The sequence below is a fragment of the Nelumbo nucifera genome, chromosome 5, assembly GCF_055504915.1.
Source record: "Nelumbo nucifera cultivar China Antique chromosome 5, China Antique-T2T, whole genome shotgun sequence".
NCBI lineage: Eukaryota > Viridiplantae > Streptophyta > Magnoliopsida > Proteales > Nelumbonaceae > Nelumbo > Nelumbo nucifera.
In genome coordinates, this window is record NC_142653.1 from 38,928,733 (window position 1) to 38,950,161 (window position 21,429).

At 34.5% G+C, this 21,429-nt stretch overlaps 2 protein-coding genes across 7 annotated transcripts in view; both read right to left on the reverse strand.

Annotated features, from left to right (window-relative positions):
* The window catches only part of TOP3A (topoisomerase 3alpha), a 100,169-nt gene extending 97,470 nt beyond the window's left edge, over positions 1-2,699 (reverse strand). The window contains exons 1-6 of the mRNA XM_010271997.3: positions 2,286-2,699; positions 1,049-1,227; positions 813-885; positions 495-617; positions 246-367; positions 70-142 (exon numbers count right to left, since the gene is read on the reverse strand). Of these exons, the coding sequence (XP_010270299.1) occupies positions 70-142; positions 246-367; positions 495-617; positions 813-885; positions 1,049-1,227; positions 2,286-2,579 (864 nt within the window). The 5' untranslated portion in view covers positions 2,580-2,699. The remainder of the gene's footprint in view (positions 1-69; positions 143-245; positions 368-494; positions 618-812; positions 886-1,048; positions 1,228-2,285) is intronic.
* A 10,845-nt stretch (positions 2,700-13,544) lies between these two features.
* Positions 13,545-21,429, reverse strand: part of LOC104606674 (uncharacterized) — a 59,474-nt gene continuing 51,589 nt past the window's right edge. For 5 of the 6 annotated variants that reach the window (XM_010271996.3, XM_088887377.1, XM_010271994.3 and 2 more), the window contains one exon: positions 13,545-15,346. In XM_010271996.3, coding sequence (XP_010270298.1) covers positions 14,075-15,346 — 1,272 coding nt within the window. In that variant the 3' untranslated portion in view covers positions 13,545-14,074. Of the gene's footprint in view, positions 15,347-16,447; positions 16,543-21,429 lie in introns of those variants that run through there. The other variant, XM_088887379.1, reaches the window with a different exon arrangement.

The window sequence follows — 21,429 nt, forward strand, 5'->3', positions numbered from 1 at the left end:
TTCCTCAAAGTTTTACTAGGAGACAGTCATCAAAATTTAGCATTGCCAAGTATATGATCTGAGATTTACAGTTGCAGTGGGTTCCAGAGTGCACATCTCATATATAATAACAGCATAGGTGTAATCAAAAATATGTCCCCGCCTACAAAACAAACAAGTTCCTTGACATAACAGCTACAACAGACAATTAAACTGAAAAAAAAAAGAAAGAAAGAAAGAAATCTCATTCCAAGTCCCCAAATTACATCCAATTGAAAGTAGCAATGCCTTCATCTAAGGTGTGTGAACAGTTTATTGTCCAGAACTCTTCAGGTTCATGTGCTTGTATCTCCCAATATCTTTCAACAACAAAACCTAGTGTTGGAAACTGCAGAGTCAATGATCAACCGATCAGTACATCAGTTGTAAATTGAACAAGTATACATCAGAGACACTGGAATATGACAAGGAAAGTATGTCAGGCAATTGAGCTTGGCTTTTCTAATGTGACAAACCTGACATGGGCCATAACTTAGAACAAGGTTCCTATCATCTGTAGCAAAATCTATAACAAATGCATCTTTCAACAACATGGTCTGAAACCTAGTGAAAGAAGCACCAATTCTGAGATCAATTTCCTGCAGGAAATTCATTATCAGTTTAATATCTTATAAACATAATTATTGATAAAAAAAATCTTATGCAGAAAAAGAGAATCTATGCATAAAGAGTCCTTCCTTTTACTAGAATGTACAGAATGGTAGAATATTCTAAATATATTTTTATTAGACCACAACGTTGGTGGTGCAAGCCTAGAGAAAAGGACAAAGTACCTGCCTAGCATCCACTGCATCTGCAAAGAGCTGATTGGGCCGAACAAGATTTTGAACTGATTCATGAATCTCCCTGACATTTTTTAGTAGAAACAAAGAAAGGTCAATTTAAAATTCATGAGGAATTAAAACAACATACTAGGAAAAAACAAAAAAAGGGGGTGGAAGGAATCATGAAGTTTGATCAATGGTGATCATAAAAGACATGAAAAAAACAACAATTTAGAATTTAATACCTATCAATCAAAGCAGAAAAACGAGCCCTCCATATGTTAAGATGATTATTTGCAGCAGAGCAAATCTCTACCACTTCAAATGCAATATTCTCCCCTTCTCTGTCACAGTCAAGCCACAAGACAAGCCACTGGCACTTCCTAGCTTCCTCTTCCAATGTTCTCTTGATATCCAACTTGTCCTATATTTTCCAGGAATCCACAGATAAATAGTTTACAACCGAATAAATTATATAAGAGAAGAAAAAAATGCTGTATTGAAATTGGACAGTAAACTAATCATCACATTCCATAAAATCTCTTTGTGGCTTGAGACATACATAACCAAATGAAACAGAAAAGGATAAACAAGAAATAAATATCCTGCTTGAGTCAACCTACCATGGTGCTATAACCAACAAGAAAACACTGAAGCCCTAACAATCAATATCAACACTTCTTTTTTGATAAGCTGACTATATTTTTCGTTACTGTTCATTTTATTGAATTATGGAAAGCAATGTGTATGCTGTGCAAAGAACCCCATTGAGACCTGGTAGCCCCAGCTACAATCCCATATACACCCTTTATAAGTGCAAATTAGTTTCCTGAGTCTCTAACTCTCTATTAGTCACCTGTGAATATCAACACAATCAATAACAATATTACATCTATGTGAAGTTTCTATGTAGTCAAGTCACTCATCTAAGACTAGAAGTCCTGCATAGGATATCTCCGTTTTGCCTAAGAAATCTCACTTGGATTTCTGTATTCAATTTGCAAATACATAACTTCTACAACGTAACCCAATCAACCAAACACCCATATTTATCATTTTCAGAACTTCCCCCAAATTCACATAATGTTTACATGTTCTTTTTCTTTTTCTTCTCTTTCTAATAAGTAATAACTAATAACTCATATTAGCTATAAGGAAAAAGCAGAACAGAACAGGTGCACAGGTGCACTCCTATCGTCCCATTCACCGAGTGCTAAATCGATAATTTCCCCCGTATTTAAGTATAATAATGTTGCCAGCACCTAAGTAACAAAAGAACATTCTCTTTCCAATTTTTTCTACCAACTGTTCGAAGAAATGTCTCTGCCCAAAGCTGGGCTATTACCATTTCGATGTGGGAAATCTCCAATTGCTTAAACTAACAGCAGAAATGTTCCCCAGTCGCATTGTTATTCAAATAATAAGAACTCAATCTGGCAGTTTCAATTTAGTATCATGATGCATTGCGTTGGGGACACTAACCTGAGGAACGAACTTTCGAACGGGGGCGTGGTAGAGATCAGCGGGATCACAGGAATGCCATTTGCGGTAACGCTCTTCGAATTCCAGTTCCATGAGGTGTCCGGTGACGGAGGTGAAAAGCATGTGGCAGTGCTGTCCGCGGATTGAGTAGTCAAATTCAAATATCCTGTTAAAGCGTGACCGACCATTTCGAACTCGGAGACCTTGGTTCCTCGATAGGATCCCCGCCACGGCTTTAGCCACCGAAGGCTTCTCGGCCACGTTCAAGACTCTCACCGTTCGACCAGCGGCCATCCTAGACGAAAGGTCGGACAGTGGCTTTGATTCTCTTCATCAGATGCATAGTTTCACCGCTCTTCGTCGCTTGAAAGTTGAAAAGCAGAAGCGATTAGCAGGGGAGCGGTTCTCACTTTTTTCCCGCCATTTTTCGATCGGGGAATTAATCATAACTCCCGGTTCTCTGTTCCTGGTTCCCGGTTCGTTCGATCCAACCAGCTTTTGTTGCAGAGACAAGTAATTAAAAAACAATTGCTTGATACCAACCGCCGCACATGGGTAACATCTACCATACTTACCATACTTGTATTTATTATTAATGGGAGATTGAGAGATGTTTCTAATACACGGTGAGATGCGGCTGTTTGTTTTGTAAATGGTTTGGATCTCAATTATTAAAAAGTAATTGCTTGAGGAGTAGATCTCAATTCACATGGGCCTGTTTGTTTTGTAAATGGTTGAGATCTTCTCTTCACACTAATCTCATAGCATGTATCAGCCATACATCAAAAACATCTCTCATGAGATGAGATCACATCGGCACCCCATATGTACATCTCAGCATGCATTGAGAATATCTCTATCAGTAGGAAATGCTTCCAATACATAATTGGGATATGTTGTGAGGTGCCCTCTGTGGAGCATAGATGTGAATTCCCGTGAGATGAGGGGACAGATCCCTTTCCAACGAGGTGAGGTAGGTAAATAGGGGGTGCTACTGAATTAAAAGAAAAGAAATATGCATTCATGTTTTGGTATTAGCATAGAAAAGAACAAAAGATATTTAAATAATCACTGTTTATATAAAAAATTGTTAATACATGATTGGATAATATTATCACTTCGAAAATGATATTTTTATGGATAAAATGATTAGTAAATACACTTATCATAATATAATATTTTCCTAGAAACATTTGCTCATATATAAATGCATTTACCGAGATAAATGACTAGAGGATGATTTGAGTATTTTGAGTAAGTGTGCAGTTTTGCCCTAGGAATGTTGCAAAAAAGCATTGGAAAACCAGAATGTCGATCCCTCTTCGGTTATCTTGCTTGTCCACACACAAATTGATCAATTACCCTCTTGAAAGTAAAAGTGGCTTTTCAATCAGCTGGGTTCCTCCTCCCGCCCAATCCTTGAAAGTTAATGTGGATGGAGCTTTGAACGTGGAACGTTCTAGTATTGGTATTGTGATGATCAGAAATCATCCTGGAGAATTCCTTTTTGGACGGACCATTAGCTTTAAAAGATCTAACCCAGAAGTAACTGAAGCAAGAGCCTTCAGAGAAAGTTTTCTAGTGGCAAGGGATCTAAAGATAGATTCATTTTATATTGAAGGAGACGCACAGAAGGTTGTTCTCACCGGGCTGAACTCTCATTTTGAGGTTCCTTGCTCAATTTACTCAACTATAGTCGATTCCAGGTCAATAGACCAGTTACCTGGTTTAGTCTACCAGATTTCTTACTGCATGCATTCAATGCAGATTTACCACATAATTGACGCCCACAAGCCCCTTTTTAAAAGAAAAGAAAAAAAAAAAGCACTATCTGTTTCTGCCAAACATTAGTCTTTTCTCTGAAGTCTGGAGTCAAAATTGGCATTTCTGTAAAGTTCAGGCATTGTCATAGCTAAAAATCCTTTAAAATAATGTCGTCTGCAAATAATATGCATCATGCAATTTCTTCCTGAATATATTTAGTCAAATTAATCCTTGGTAAAAACCCATCATAACAGCAAAATATGAAGTCTCTCTCATTCGTGTTCTAACATTGGTTATTGCTCCCTCGTGCATATCTTTAATTAGGTCTAAATACTAATTTTGAAAATATTTCTTTTTCAATACCTACCATATTATCTCTCAAGGAACTCTCTCATAAGCCTTTTCTAGATCAATGAACACTACATGAAGATCTTTCTTATTCTCTTTGAAATTTTCTATTAATCATCTAAAAATATATATAACTTCCATGGTTGATCTCATTGGGCATAAAATTTTCACAGTTTATTATTCTTTTGGGAAATTTTATTTTTTTTAGTTTTTGTATATAAATAATAACTCTATACCTCCCGATATATTTTCATTTTTAACATATAGTTGTTACTTAGTATTTTAAAGTAGCATTTAACTACAAATCTATCTACAAAATTAAAAAAAAAAAATCTAAAATATTAAAAAAGAAAATGTGTCTTTTCTAGGAATTCCTCTTCTTTTCCCATTTGTTTTTCTTCCATTTGGATTTTTCTTGCAAGTGGGGATGATTCCCAATGAACAAAAGCTTTAAGGATGGTCACATGTGCATATAGAAAGCCTAAAATGGGTCAAAATACTCAAAACTGGGATTGCATGCATATTTATTATATATATTAAATGAAGGTGTTCAGGCAACCACCCCCATCCTTCATATATGTGGCATTATAAAATTTCAATAGATAGAATATTAGAAGAGGTTAAACTCTCACTCTTAAAAAACGTAGCATCCTAATCCCTAAAAAGTGGTCACTTCAAATGTTATGGTAGTAACTAAATTTTATTCAAAGATAACTATTTCAAAAGTAACAATTGAACAAATAATTTAACTTAAAAATATTCAAAATATTAAATGAATAAAATAAAAATAAATAAAATTCATAAAAATGACTAAACAATTAATACAAATGGTGTGAGTTTCATTATTTTAGATGAAATAGTTTATTAATTGCAAACTAGATTTAACTTTTTTGGAAGCATAACCTAATTTAGCTTAAGTGGGTTACTGCTTACAAATAAGACCTCATTTAATCTCTTAAGTCATATTAAAAATAGCATAAATTAATAGTGGTTTTCAAACAAAATAAGTCATAATAGTTTGTCAATTACAAACATGTAAGACCCATGTTAATTCTTCTAATATAATTTTTATAGTTAAATAGTAAATTTCAAATTAAATGATATTGTAGTTGTCCCTTAGTATAGGGTCATTCTCTAGATAAAACATGGTAAATCTCTCAAATCAAATAAAAAACTTAACCTAAATGTATAATATAAATAATTTAAAAATTCAAATAATTCAAATTAATGGTCTGTATTTAGTACAGGGGTCATTCCTAGTTGAGTCATCAAAGAAGGAAACAATATGCATTTGTATCACTGTGTGTTGGAGTGTATCCACCAATACAATATGATATAGCCTAATACCAAGGCATATTGTACCAGTATGCACAACTTAGAGGATACATTCTTAGTGGTATTATATCCCATACACATGTTCATTGATACTAATATGATATGCCTTATATCAACGCATATTCTATCAATATTTTTTAGTCCTTGCATGTAACAAGCACAATGATAAATTAAGGCTTCAAATGGATCAAATAATCGAATCCAATAGGATATACATAGATTGTCTTGTTTTTGTTTAAATTGTTCCTTTTAAGCTTAATGAGTTTGGGTTTTGTCAAAACTGCCATACAATGGCCATGTCAATCCACTCTCCAAAGATCCCTGGATAGCCAGAATTAGCATTCTATAATTGTTGGGGAAGATACATTACGGTAGTAGAAATGAATGTGAAAAATAATTCTAGGGTAGCAAGAAACTTTCCCCTAAATTTATGTGTCAAAATGGGTTTGTCAACAATAATGATAACAAATAAATAATTCAGCCAAGTAAAAGAAAAATGCAAATAGCAGCCACCACACAAAAGAACATACAGATTTTTTTACATAGAAAATCCCAAAATTGGGGAAAAACCACGGGACTTATGGTCCGTAAAAGCCTTCCACTGATTTAGAAATTAATGGGTACATCAGTCTTTTATAGTTACAATTAAAGACTTACAAACATCAAGGAAATAATCCTTGATTCACAAGTACAGCATTAGCATCACCCAATGTAAGGTGGATAAAACAGAAACAGAGATTTAAGTTTCACCAAGTTGCTGTAAATATGAATTGAGAAGTAAAAGGAAGAATCAACAAATCTAAACTGAAGTGGGATTCTTAATTCCAACACTTAATCTCATCAAGAACGGATTTGAAAATACATCCAAACTTGGCCTTCAATGGAATAAGAACCAATTATTTCTTCTCTTATTCACAAAACACAAAATCCAGAAAATCCTCGGTTCTTCTCTTTCTGTTTTCTTCTTCACATCTTGCTACAGTGATTACGAATGAGAGCATACCAAATAAAAAAAAGGTGAGAACCCTACTAGCTTCCACAGTACAGCTCCTTTTGGTAGCATGAAAATGTGGGGTGGGCCCCTCATATGGGTTGGACCCACACCCAACAGTATTGTACTTTTATTTTTGAGTAGAAATGGGTGCATCTATCACGACTTCTAGCTTTTGGATTACCTTTTTTAATAATGTTGTTTTTAGAGTTCTATCAGGGGCAGCATTACCAAGTATATACTGTCCTCTTTTTCACTTTTTCCTCTATTTTCATTGTCATCTCAGCATTACCCAACTAAAGTTAAACTTAGTTGTTAAGCCGCATTTTTCAAAGTACCTATAGAAATGTTGCCTCTGATAGAACTAAACTTAGTTGTTAAATTCCAAACACAAATAAATATTTATTTGAATCCAAACTTGGCCTTAAGCCGCTTTTTGCCAACAACAAATTCAAACTACTTGCAGTTTAACCACAATAGCACCATTCACTCACATGACCTAGCAACCGTTTCTTGGGTAACAAGTATGAGCAATTTGCTACCCACAAAGGGGTATTTGGTCCAATGGAATTGAATTTTGAGTTGATCAATACAATTTTATGAAAAATTTTGATTACATCGTACATCATATGAGTGTCATTTCAATTAAAAAAAATGCATATATGCAATTGATCGTTGCCATCTATGGTTAAAAGATTAAATTTGACATAGAAATAACGATTTTCATTGATCAACTCAAAATGTTTTCAAAACATTCCACAATGTAATCACAACTATACCAAACACCCCCAAAGATGCTACCCATTCCCGCATGTACCTATAACATACTACATCCATGCATCAGGAACATCTTCTCAAGAATGAAAACTTATATATTCTCAATATGCATTGGGGTTCGACTATGATATAGAAAAGATATGATATCAGAAAAACAACTAGCCAATAAACTGAAATCATAAATATGATAGCGAATCAGGTGTTATTTATCAAAATTCATGGGTGGGTTTTGATTGGTCAAAACTTCTTCTATATCATATCTTTTCCCTATCATAGATTTTCCCATGCAGTTGTAGTGTCTCGTGGATAGCAGATATGAACTTAGTAGTAACATTTAACCCCTGGAACATTTGTTTGCGACAAAACATCTGAAATTTCATATTTTAGCATTTTGTCCTTGCCAGTATCATTTCATTTACTTTAAAAGATATTCTCATGTGACCATGTTTAAACATTTTTAAAACCCCAAATTGCCCCTATATCATTTTATGAGAGCATTTCATAAAAAAATGATAAATACAACCAAAAATAGAAAGAAAAATAAAAATTTGAAAATTGTAGAAAATACAAGAAATACAAAAAAAAAATTATGCAACTAATTCCAAAGTAGAAAGCCTGAAGCCGAATTTTTTGACTTCCAGATTTTGGGCCTTAATGAACTTTTACTCGAAGCTTTTCGGATCATTTCATGGTAAACTAGTTCCTTAAGAGCCTATATTCATTTCAATGATACATTGATACCATTATGCAACCCACAATGAAAATTATAAGATATCAGTCTACCATCAATAAAATAATAAACATGCCAGAATCCTTTTTGTTATTTTATTTGGGAACTTCTACATTACAAAGTAAAAAGCTGGCTTATCATTCAAATATGTTATGTTCAAATGAGAGGGAAGGACCGCAGAAGTCATGAGACAAGATGAAGGCAAAAAGGTAATTGAATGCAGTCTTCTGTGTTGTAAACCTTGTATGACTCCGATTGAGAAGAGTATAAATACAAAAATGTTCAGTAGAAATGCAAATATGTCTGATTTACAAAATGCAAAGTTGATTTAGTTTTGTAATGAAAATATTGTAAGCCTGTCAAATGATTTTTAATTGTGATAGATACAAACACGAATCACAAGATTGGAATCCACCTTTTTTTCCATTGATCATTTTTGAGTGCAAAAGTCTGCATCCAATTTTTGGATGCAAACTTTGCTCTTGATTTGAATGCAAACATGTATTAGAATATGTTTTTGCTGTCATTTTCAATATATAAATGTATTCTTGTCAAACACCTGTAAAACAGAAACAGAATGTATGTATGCACTGAATCGGCATTTGCACTCTTCCTCAAGATGGCCAACATATTCATTGTTTTCAATAGGTTCTCTTGTAGAAATGAAGTACCATTGACTATATTCATGACTATTTTAGAAATACATCCTTGACCAAATCCTAGGATGGTTCCCTATTTTTACATACCAAGTAGCTTACACACAAATTGAAAAAAAGAATCACAATGCTTTTTAACATTACTTTTCCTCTCAAAAAAACAGAATCAAAATATCTAAAAGACGATAACAGTTTAAATTAATTAATTTTAATATCTCAAACACAAAACTAGAGCCTAGTAAGTATTTAACAGAGTACTTTCATGTCAAAATTACTAGCAAATAGTGAGAGTTACAATTGAAGAAGAAGATGCTAGAGACCACTCTGCTTCGATAAGATGCCAGAGGCGCCTTGAAAGATTAAGGTCTCACCTATACTGGAACCCTTTTATACAGTCATAGGCGCCTTGACAGCTATGAATAAAACCCTCACCAAATAAATTATATAACCTATTCCATTACATTTTAAACCTGGATTCTCTGTCGTACAATGAGAAAATGGTATTGAACCCCCCACCCCACCTAAATCTTATCCTTAATAAAGTAGTATTAAGATCGGATTCTTTCTGTCTTACAATGAGAAAATGGTAGTATTAAGATTCATTCTACTAAGATCTTAGGATTAGAGACCAGGAGGTGGCTCAATGTGACATCTCCCATTACCTCGGTTTAATAATTCATGACGAAGGTGATGCTGAGGAGGATGTTGCCTAAGGTTCAAAATTTCGTTACGTATCGGCCAATACTTATTGTATCTTTGAGGTTTCGGCATGGGGAATGGTATCAAATCTTTAGTACCATTCCTTTTCGATGTTCTGGAAACGTATCGTGCCTGTATTGAAATGTTTCGGTGAGTATCAACCTATTTCGGTGCTGTATCGGCCAATATGCTGGCCGATACAGTAGCGTATCAGCCAATACAGTGCAATTTTATTGTTGCGGAAAACATAAAAAAAAACTTCATTCGAAAGAAGGCTTCTAAACCCATTTTAGAAGCCTTCTTTCTTCCCAAAACCCTCTATAAACCTTCATACTATTCTTGGAAAATGAAATCTAACCAAAACCCACCAAAACATCCACAAATTTCCAAGACCCAACAAGTTTTTCTAGATTGTTAAAAATGAGCGAAAATATGTATGTTTTTTCAATTTTTTTACTATCTCAGCCAATGTTTTTGTGCTTTTTTTTTAATTTGGATGCTTAGAAACATCTTTGTGTATGTTGATATGTTATTCTTGTGCAAAAAATCCCATTTATTTTGCTCCTATATGTGGATCTTTGTGAATATTTGAAAATTTTCTAGAATATTAAAAATCTGAAAGAAATGAAAATTTTAGGGTTTTTTTTTTTGTGATCTACCTCTAAATATTGATTATGTTGTATATTTATGGATGATCTATCATGTCTATAGATCAATTTAAATTTCTCCTAAATAAATATTTTTTTATTTTTTTTTATTTTTAGAATAATATATAATATATAGATAATTTCTTCATTTTTTTTGTGATCTAACCTTATAGGTTGAGTATGTTGTAGATCTAAGAATGACATCAATATATTGAAATATCATATGAAAAAATTATTTTTTTTTAATTTTTATTTTTAGATTATAAATATTTATTTATTTCTCAAATTCTTTGCTATGATAAAATTCTAATAATAAATATTTACAATAAATATATGGATGATCTATTATGTTCATAAACCCATTCAATTTTTCTGTTACATATTTACTTTTAAAATTTTAGTTTAATTTTTAGATTAAAACATGCAAAATAATTCTTTCAATAAAAATAAATAATTATTTAGTTTTTAGAATGAAATATGCAAAATAAGTATTTCATCTATTATGTCCATAAATTCATTCAAATTTCCCGTTACACATTTACTTTTTTTTTAATTTTAATTTAATTTTTAGAATAGAACATGAAAAATAATTATTTGAATAAAAATAAATATTTATTTATTTTTTAGAATAAAACATGCAAAACAATTATTATTTTTAGAATAAAAATAATAGATGTCCACGAAGTCATTCAAAAAAAATATTTGTTTAATTTTTAGAATAAAACATGCAAAATAATTATTTGAATAAAAAAATATTTAGTTTTTAGAATATAACATCCAAAAAATTTATTATTTTTAGAATAAAAATAATAGATGTCCATGAAGTCATTCAAAAAAATATTTGTTTAATTTTTAAAATAAAACATGCAAAATAATTATTTGAATAAAAATAAATAATTATTTAAAAAATACAGAAAAATGTTTGATTCAATAATTACAAATTTTGCATAATTATTTGATTCAATAAATGTTAATTGCCTAAGTGGATTAGATATCACTTGGAAAAATATTTAAAACAATTAAAAATATTTTTTAGTAATATTTAAAAATATTTAAAAAATACAAAATAAAAGGCATTGATATATTTCACATGATAATCTAGAATTTGAATGTGAATATAATTGTAGCCTAAAAAATATGAAAACAATTATTATTTTTTAATTGGATATTTTTATTAAATAATAATTGAAAAAAATATTTAAAAAAATACAAATTTTCATAATAATAATTGAAAATTAATTTACTAAAACATTAACACTTAAAATTGGATAATTTATATAATAATTGAACTTTTATGTGATTCATGACTTCATGTAAAGTTTTAACTTTTAAACATCATAATGGGATTTAAATGTTGAATTTGTAAATTATAATAGATTTAAAATTTGAAGTTGGAATTCGGAAGATTGAAACTGAATTAAGTATTTTATTAAATAATATGCTTTTGTTCCCGTTTGTTGATTACAATATAATTTTTTTTATAAAAACCCAATAAAACACATGATTTTTATGTATAAATAGCTCATTTAAGTCTTATATTTAGTGATATTGATGTTTATTTATGATTTATTAGAGTATTTATAGCATTTCTATGTGTTTTCATGCGTATCTTAATTTTTCGTCCATATCCATGCGTATCCAAGGCATATCCCGATATGCCTTGCCCTTCCGATATGCATACTATTTCCAATACTTTGAACCTTGATGTCGCCCATAGATTTAGAGCAAGATGGGCAAAATAGAAGGGTACATGATACTGTGGAGCAGAATACTGAGCAACTAAGATTCACATGACCAAACACTGAGTGATGAAAATGCAAATACATGGATGGGTGAATGGTATCAGCAGGAAGGGCACATTTAGACATGAATAAACCTAAGAATAACTCCAATATGTGATAAAATGAGAAAAAATAGATTGAAATGATTTAATCAAATACATAGAAGACCATCTAAAGTACTAGTTGGAAAATGTGACTTGTTACAAGTTGAAGGGGATAGAAGAACTAGAGACATGGCAGAAAAGTAACCCCTATGGAAGTAATAACAAATGCTTTAAGCACCTAAATGGATAATGGCACTGAACATTAATGTAGCTGATACAATATGGATAGGACAAAGGTTGGATACTAATGATCTATTGGGATCGCTAAAAGTTTAGATAATGATGATAAGCTAAAACAATGTTTAGCTGATCACATTCTAAAACAGTTTCTCTAGTAACGACAAGAATTAATTCAAGCAGCCTTAGAATTCAGGTAGGTGTTTCATATTTGGCATTGGTGCTGGGAACATTGCACCATTTTCTCATAAAAACGATGTTGGGCATGTGGAATTATAAGCACCATTTTGTTTGAAACCAGTGCTGCCACATAGGCATTTTCTGAGAAAACAACACTATTTTTGTTTGGTAATAGTGTTGGCAGCAACATTTTCAACATTGATCTATATTATCCACCGTCCAAGATAATGCCACATCATTGCACTGCTGGCAGCAACACACTGTTTTTTTCAAAAAAACACTGAATTTGGCATTGCTCCAGACCACACTTTCCCGATTTCTAAAATATAGTCTAAAACAACATTTTTTTCTAGAAAAACAATACCAAACAAGAGGGCATTGTTTGAAGCATCGCTTTCTCACCTATGTGGCACCATTTTCTCATCAATGCCAAACATCACTCAAAATTTTCTAATACGAATAGCTATGAGAATAAGAGAATAGTTTACCATACTTATATAATACTTCTAAATTATGAGGCACGACCGCACAACCATAAAGTGCCATTACCTGATCAATGTTGGTCCTGGCTTATCCATGTTCTTGGGATGGGTGATCAAAATACAGACCAAACCATGGCATTTTCCACCACCCTCAGACTCAAATCCCATGTTCTAACACTAATCAGCTTAGGGTTTTCTCATTACTCTAAGATATGGCCACTTACGAGGCATGCATACCATAATAAACTCATTTTAACCTTAGTTATTTCATCACTCAATAAAAATAAAAATTACGAAACAACTTCACTTCCTTGAACCCCAAATAACCTCAACTCCAACTATATTGAAATCACTATGATATCTGATAGAGGTTCAGATTTCAAATGTGAAAGCCCATGAATTTTTTTGGGACTTCCAAGTTCATTAAATAGCACCTAAGTTCCAGAACAATAGATATTGCATGTGCCTGAACCAGGTTGACATCGTTGAAGAACTTTGCATTTGATCAACCTAAAATGGTAAGGAAAACATAAAAGTTGAATATACATTGTCACACAAATTTCCATACACCCCTCATCAGGCAAATCTTGGAATTTAACAAGAAAAATGGAATAAAAGAAAACTTCTTGATTTATACAGATTATGTACAGCAACAAGTCAAATTAGCTAGTTCACTACTATACCGGCATCAGGCATTGAACAATTCAAAGGTAAGGATGACGAAGCCTATTTTGTGCCACTAATTAAACAAAAGGAGAAAGAAAATAATCCCGAAAAGAGTTTGAAAAATGAAGATAACGTTTTACTTTTTTTGATGAATGAAGATAACGTTTCACTTCAAACAACTTCTATCACCTGAGGTATCTTTTGTTTTCTTAAAGTAACATACATCAAAAGAATACCTGCCTCTTTGAGGTGGTTGGTGGATGGATCAAATACCATGGTAGGATCAACTCAGTAACTTTAGGAATCAGCTGTTAGATGGAAGTTGAATCATCATGGACTGGAATCAAATAATAAACCTTCATCAATCATGAAACCTGTATAACAAAAGAATTAGAAATACATGGATAAGAAATAAGGGAAAAACCGGTGGCTCCTCACACCAGTTGTTTAAATCAATGCTGATATGGACGTTGTGAATGTTGAGAAAAAGCAGAGCCATAATTATCACCACCACCATTTACACCATCTGAACCCACACCCCTGAACTCATTTGCTACATGTCCTACAGCTACACTGTGTACCCCATTTCTTGAGTTGTTGCCCTTAACTCCCCAAGGAATCTTTTTCCAGAGCCTTGGAGGGCCATGTTTATTCAACTTTTGCTGCCTGAAATACCTCTTTCCCAAACCATTTGATGAACATCTTACTTGCTTAATCATCTCCTGGTTGTTTGCCCCACTAACTGCCACATCTGGTGGTCTTTCCCCTGATGTGCTTGGAATGCTTGGATCTAAGTGGTGACCATGATGACTGCTCAGTTTGAATTCTTCTTCATGTGCGTTCCTTGTCATTGGGTTGGCAATAGATGCAGGGGACAAAGAGTTGCCTCTGGCCCGTGGAAATGGAGGTAATGGTGGAAAAGGATGAAAAGGAATGCCTGGTGCTATTTTCCAACAGTCCACAGATTCTGCCTGTAGTGTCCCCAACTGCTTCACAAAAGACAACGGAATTCCATACGACACAGGCAAATGAGAAAGATACCTTCTCTGTGCAGTCCCCATTATCACTTCACAAGAAAAACCTGAATGATCAACATCTGACAAAAGGTTAGCAGTAGTGGCTGCAAAAGCATTGGATCGAACTGGAGGGCTCTTAACAGAAGCAAATCCAGGAGGTGCATCTTCTTGGATGTGACTGGTATCAGCAGTTGTAGAAGCTTCATCTTGCCCAACAAGATCACAACCTTGGAGATTCCCCTCATCTTTGTCAACATCCATTGTTTGATCTTGCACAACCTCACAACTCTGAGCCTTCAGTGAACTAGGTTCAAGTTTCTGTTTTAAATTCAGTTCTACTTTTTGTTCTTCAATTGAATGAGGTGGCTTCAGATCCAGGCTTGTCTCTGTAGGCTGATCCCAGCGACTTTTACGCTTACGTGTTGTTCTCCCATTTGGTGGGCAAGCATTGCTGACATATGAAACAAATCTGTCCACTTGGCCATCAGCATCAAATGAAGTTGTAGAAAGCATTGTTTGAGCGACACAATTGATTGCTTCTGTGGGTCTTACACCTTGATCATTCCAGCGTTTATGTGATGAAGAAAGCCAAATGGAATTTGAGCCACTTTGTAATTCTAATTTGCTGTCATCCCTGTCTGTATAGCTAACTCTCCTCAAGGAACGAGGAATCCATCTATCTCGGAAGTTTCGTGCAATTTGATGTACCTGCATTGGATGCAACTAATTTAAACTCAAATTGAACAACAAAAACATAAAATCCTTCCGTTACAAAACTGCACAATCCATAAATGGTAGTTCTGATCATTGTACAGTTGCATAGAAAGGAACCATGCGATGAACTTTAATCCAGATGTATAGTCAAGCAATACACTGTAGGAAGGAAAACCAGGATTGATGTAGCTATATGGGTGCAAATGGTTATGATCACCATCATCATCATCCAAGGCTCCAAGCCCAATCCCAAGGTTGGCTACATGAAACCTGTTTCACCAATCTGTCATGTTTAATGTCATATCCATTGTTAAATTAGTTGCACCAAAATCATCTCTCACTAGTTCTACCCATATCCTTTTTGGTCTACCCATAGCTCATCTAGCCTCATCAACTTGCAATAAATCACTTCTTCGTACAGGTGCTGATGATGATATTCTATGCATGTGACTAAACCATCTTATTCTTAGCCTACTTATCTCATTTTATCACCTATTCTACTCCTAGATTCCCATGAATCACTTCATTTCTGATCCTATCCTTCTAGTTTTTCCATTTTAAAAAATTTAACAGACACCTATATGGCATGCACAGGGTCGAAGCTGATACACATATAGATTGTCAGATCAAACTCTGAAAGATATTATTCATGGACATACCAACTCATCAACAATTCAATATACTTAAACAAACCAGAAAAATACTCATTCCCAATTAGCAACCGTTATGTACCTACCTACCAAAAAAGTTGATGACCACTATGTTAGGTTATGCAATGAGAATCTTTCAATTAGGAAATGAGGGGGGTGATAGGACAGCTAACAAATAAAAAATTAACATGCTATTAGGAATCACCACATGGCAAAGGGGATACAGGACACTGAATTTTTTTATTAAGGCAATTCCAATATTAGAAGTAATTTATCATGACATAACAATTCATCTACCTTTTTTACTTTTGAGAGAAGGTAACAATTTCATTCAACCAAAAACATAGAGATGTACATGAGAATGTACAAGAGACAGGGCTTTGCAGCAAAAAAAAAGCAAAAAGCCCATTCAAATAACAAAGCACTATCAGAATGTTCCACTCCTAACTAAGATGAGAATAACTTAGCTCAGTTGAGCAAGCTGACATCCATGCTATTGGTTGGTTTGTGTCAATATCACATTGTTCTTCAAATGATTCCCTACAAAATATGTTTCATCTTCACAAGATCATGATCAATTGATTTAGATTTAGATAATAACTTTTATTCATGATGGATATAAGAGTAAATTTAGTACATCTTTAGTCCATCCTTAATTCATTGATAGGGATTACCACAAAAAAAAGGTTACCAGAACACACACATACACACCCCTTGGCCTTAATCCCAACCTTTTGTTATCAGCAATAAAGATTATTTCATTAATTAAAATATGTTGAGTTAATTACAGACTAAACCCCAACTGTTCGGGGTCAGATGCATGAATACCGTCCCACCATCTCTATCAATAGATATGTTTTTCATCAAATCGTAAGTCCTCAAATTATTTTCTACAACTTCGGATGATGCTTTTTGGTCTTCCACTTCATTGTTTTTTCATGGTTCTTTTTTTAATAAATAACATAGAGATTTGTTAATTGCCTTGAAGAAACCAAAACTGTCCCAGCAAGATAGACAGGGACAAATATAAACCAGCCAAAAGCTGAACCAAGCAACATACAAAAAAGAGAAGAAAAATCACAGCAGAGCCCTGAGACCTGGCAATCCCCAAATACACCCTCAACTTGTTACACCACATCTTGCCAAGCTATCAGCTAGGGAATTAACCAACCTAGGAATTCACCTGAACAAACAGTTCAAGCTGCTTCCCAAAGCTTTAGCCTCCCTTACAACTTACAAGTGCTCTAAACCTCTAGGGAGGATCTACCTCAGAATGAATCCATGAATGCGTCCATGACTTCAATGTTATCAGTGGCTGGTTAGGAAACAAGGAGAAAGCAGTAATGGGACTTTGGGCTTATAGGAACATAAACCTAGTGATACAATGGGTGCTAAGAAGAGAAAACGAGATGACTGACACACTAACTAAACAAGATGTCACTAGAAATCAATTGTATTGGGCTTGTTTATAACCTGTATACTTTGTAGTAGTAGGGTAGTAGTCGCTACCCTAATCATGGGTTGTTTGTAATGGCTGAAATATTCTGGGTTTATTAAAAAAAAATGTTTACAGTTACTCTTCAACAAGTGGTTCATTAGAAATGATGTGCAAGCCTCTAAGGAGGTCATCCATTTCATGCCCACAAACTTTTCACATATTAGCACCCAATTTTCCACTCTCATTTGGATCATCTCTATTAAGATTTCCATCCCATGTTCCTTGTTCTCAAAACCAGTACATTTCTTCCCCCCCCCCCCCCAAACACTCCATAACACCGTTCACGTATGCAATGCCATATCAACTTCATTCTTTTGGTTTTACAATCCACAAAACCATGAGAGAACAACTCAATAGTACTCTGTGGAGCAAACCAACTTCTTCCACACAAGGACAAGAACTGATTCCAGATTAACTCAATAGCATTTTTTTCCACAGTTCTTCTATTACAATATGGGAAAAAAAACTAGAGCTGTAATGTGGGCCAGCCTCCTGTGGACCAGCACAACCAGGCACGACCCACACATGTGTATATATACATATATAATAAATATATGTAATGATATTTATATAATAATACGTGTATATGTAAGTAAATTGTATTTTCATTTTTATTATATCATTTTATTCCAATTTCATTTTATTATTTCATATATGAACAATTGAATACACTAAAATTAATATGGAATAAAATTTTAAGATTTTTTATTTTCAATTTGTTGTCTATCTTGTTATTTTTTTTTCAATTTTTCTTAAAAAAAAAAGAAAGATCGTACCAATCCACAACCAAGCCTGGCCTGCTTGTGAGCAGCCCAAAAATGTTTTGAAAGTGCAAGTCACACACACAAGAAAAAAAATCAAGGCACAAGGCGAGACGGACACCTTATTGAAATATGTGCTTGCTTTACTCTAGGAAACAGGAATGTTTAGTTCTAAACCCCTTTTTTTCTGAAGATAATAAAAAAAGAAAATATATTTAATAAAGGAGAGGAGATAATGCTAGGAGATAAGAAATCACCCAAAAGAAGTTTAAAGAAAAACAAAACCAGATACCCTCCTCTAATCTTCTACAAATATCTTCAGAAAAAGGAAACAAAAGTTCCACCCTTCTTAGACAGAAGACCTTAAATTGCAACATATTGTAGCTCAATTCAACAAATTACAAATCCATCCGAACATCTTCTACATACCCTCCAAAACATGACACTGCCCTACCCCAAATAATCACTTCACTTCACAAAAAAGCACTACACAAATAAACTTGCCCTGTAATCATTCATGGAGAGAGAGAGACGAGAGAGAGAAAGAGAAGAAGAGGAAGATATGATTGAGAGACAAAAAAACCAACTACTTTTGGCTGCCGCCAGTTTAGTTATTTATATTAACTTAATATAAAAGGAAAGGGAGATTACAAATATGCCCCTGGTGGCACTCCCTAGAAACAAACTAATAAGAAAGAAAGAAACTAACTGACTGACAGCATCTTAAGCTGACAACCCACTAACAGCAACTATAAAATAACAATTAAATAATCCTCACAATGCTCCCCCTCAAGTTGGGCTGAATATGTCTATCATGCCCAGCTTGTCACATAACTCATTGTGTCGCGAGTATGGAAGCCCTTTTGTGAGGACATCAGCGAGTTGTTCTTTGGAATTGACATAAGGGATGCAAATTTCCCTTTTTTCCAATTTTTCCCTTATGAAGTGTTTATCCACCTCAATGTGCTTGGTCCTCTCATGTAGGACAGGGTTGCTGGCGATGTTTATAGCTGCCTTGTTGTCACAATAAAGAGACATTGGAATATGAACAACAACTCCAAGCTCCCCTAGAAGATTTTTTAGCCAAAGGACTTCAGCCACTCCATGAGTCATAGGTCTATATTCAGCTTCAGCACTTGACCTTGCTACCACACTTTGTTTCTTGCTTTTCCAAGTCACTAGGTTTCCTCCCACAAATGTGCAATACCCACTCATGGACTTTCTATCATCCACAACACCTGCCCAATCAGCATTTGTAAAGACTTCCACCTTTAGGTGATTATATTTACTGAATAGTAGACATGTTCCAAGATACTTTTTTAAGTATCTAAGAATTCTCTCTGTTGCCTCCATGTGTGGTTTCTTAGGAGAGTGCATGAATTAGCTTAGAACCCCAATTGAATAGGCAATGTTTGAACGGGTCATGGACAAATAAATCAGCTTTCCCACTAACCTTTGGAATTGTTTCACATCTTTCAGAGGTTCACCATCACAGTCACCCAATTTGTGATCAACATCCATGGGAGTATATGCTGGCCTTGCACCTAATTTGCCTGTGTCTTATAATAGATCAAGGGTGTATTTCCTTTGAGAAATGAAGATACCCCATTCTGAGCGGGCAACTTCAATTACAAGGAAATACTTTAGGGGACCTAAATCTTTCACTTCAAATTTAGATTCAAGGAATTGTTTCAATTTTTGTATTTCTGAACTCCAATTTCCTATAATGATGAGATCATCCACATACACTATCAATACAACAACCTGTTCCTGACATCTCTTCACAAAGAATGTATGACCAAACTGACATTGTTTGAAGCCTACCTGCTGAATTGCCATGTGAAATTTATTGAACCAAGCTCTAGGAGATTGTTTTCAACCATAAAGAGATTTTTTCAGCTTGCACACCTTATTTTCCCTTCCCTTGGCCCAAAATCCAGGGGGTTGAACCATGTATACTACTTCCTCCTCTAGGTCACCATTTAAAAAAGCATTCTTTATGTCCAATTAATGCAATTCCCAGTCAAGGTTAGCAGCTAATGACAGGAGAACCCTAATTGAGTTCATCTTAGCTACTGGAGCAAAAGTCTCATCATAGTCAACCCCATACACTTGAGTGTACCCTTTGGCTACTAATCTTGCTTAGTACCTTTCAACTGTCCCGTCTGCCTTGTGTTTAACTGTAAACACCCACTTACACCCCACGGGGTCGTTCCCCCTTGGAAGATCCATCAATTCCCAAGTTTGATTTTTATGAAGAGCATTAATCTCCTCCTTCATGGCATCTGTCCATTCGGGGCATTTTAAGGCTTCTGCAACATTTCAGGGAACAGAGATGCAATCAACTGCGGATAGAAAGGCTCGGTATGAGGGGGAAATGTGATAATAGGAGACATACTGGGTAATGGGGTGTTTGGTAGTGCATGACCTGACACCCTTTTTTTGAGCAATAGGAATGTCAAGGTCATCCACAATAGCAGTAGGGGTATCAGTAGGTGCAACAGGGATTGGACTTACCTCCTGGGAGTCTAACAGTGTTGGTTGCTCAATGTTTGGCTGCTCCACACCTCTATCACATTGCTGATCTCTACGATGTGTACGTTGGAAGACACGAAAGGGAGCAAGGTCCGGAATAGAAGGAAGAGAGACTTGGCGGACCTGAACCTGCTTCTCCTCTTCCACATGAACCGACTATGCCACAAAAAAATTTGACTATTATTTGATTGACTATGTGACTCTGAGGATGATACCGAGAGACCAACAATGTTGTCGAGAATGTAGAGACCATCCACTAGGCTCCCTCTACCAATCATCCTCCTAGAAGTTAGATCCTGAAAAACACATGAACCAGGAAAAAAGGTTACACCACAGTTTAAAGAGCTTGTGATACTACTAATTGAAAGCAAATTTATAGGAAGTTGAGGGACATGCAATACACAATTCAGATTAAGGCCATGGTGAAGAGATATTGATCCTTGGCCTGCAATGGAGGAGAATGATCCATCTGCAAGCCTCACTTTATCCCTTCCGGACAAAAGGCTATAAGTCTGAAACAAGTTCGGCTTACCGGTCATGTGGTTAGAGGCCCCTGAGTCAATGATCCAAGGGGAACCAGTGGTAGTAGTGACATGGAATGCAAAAGCCGCATTACCTGATGTAGGTGCAAAT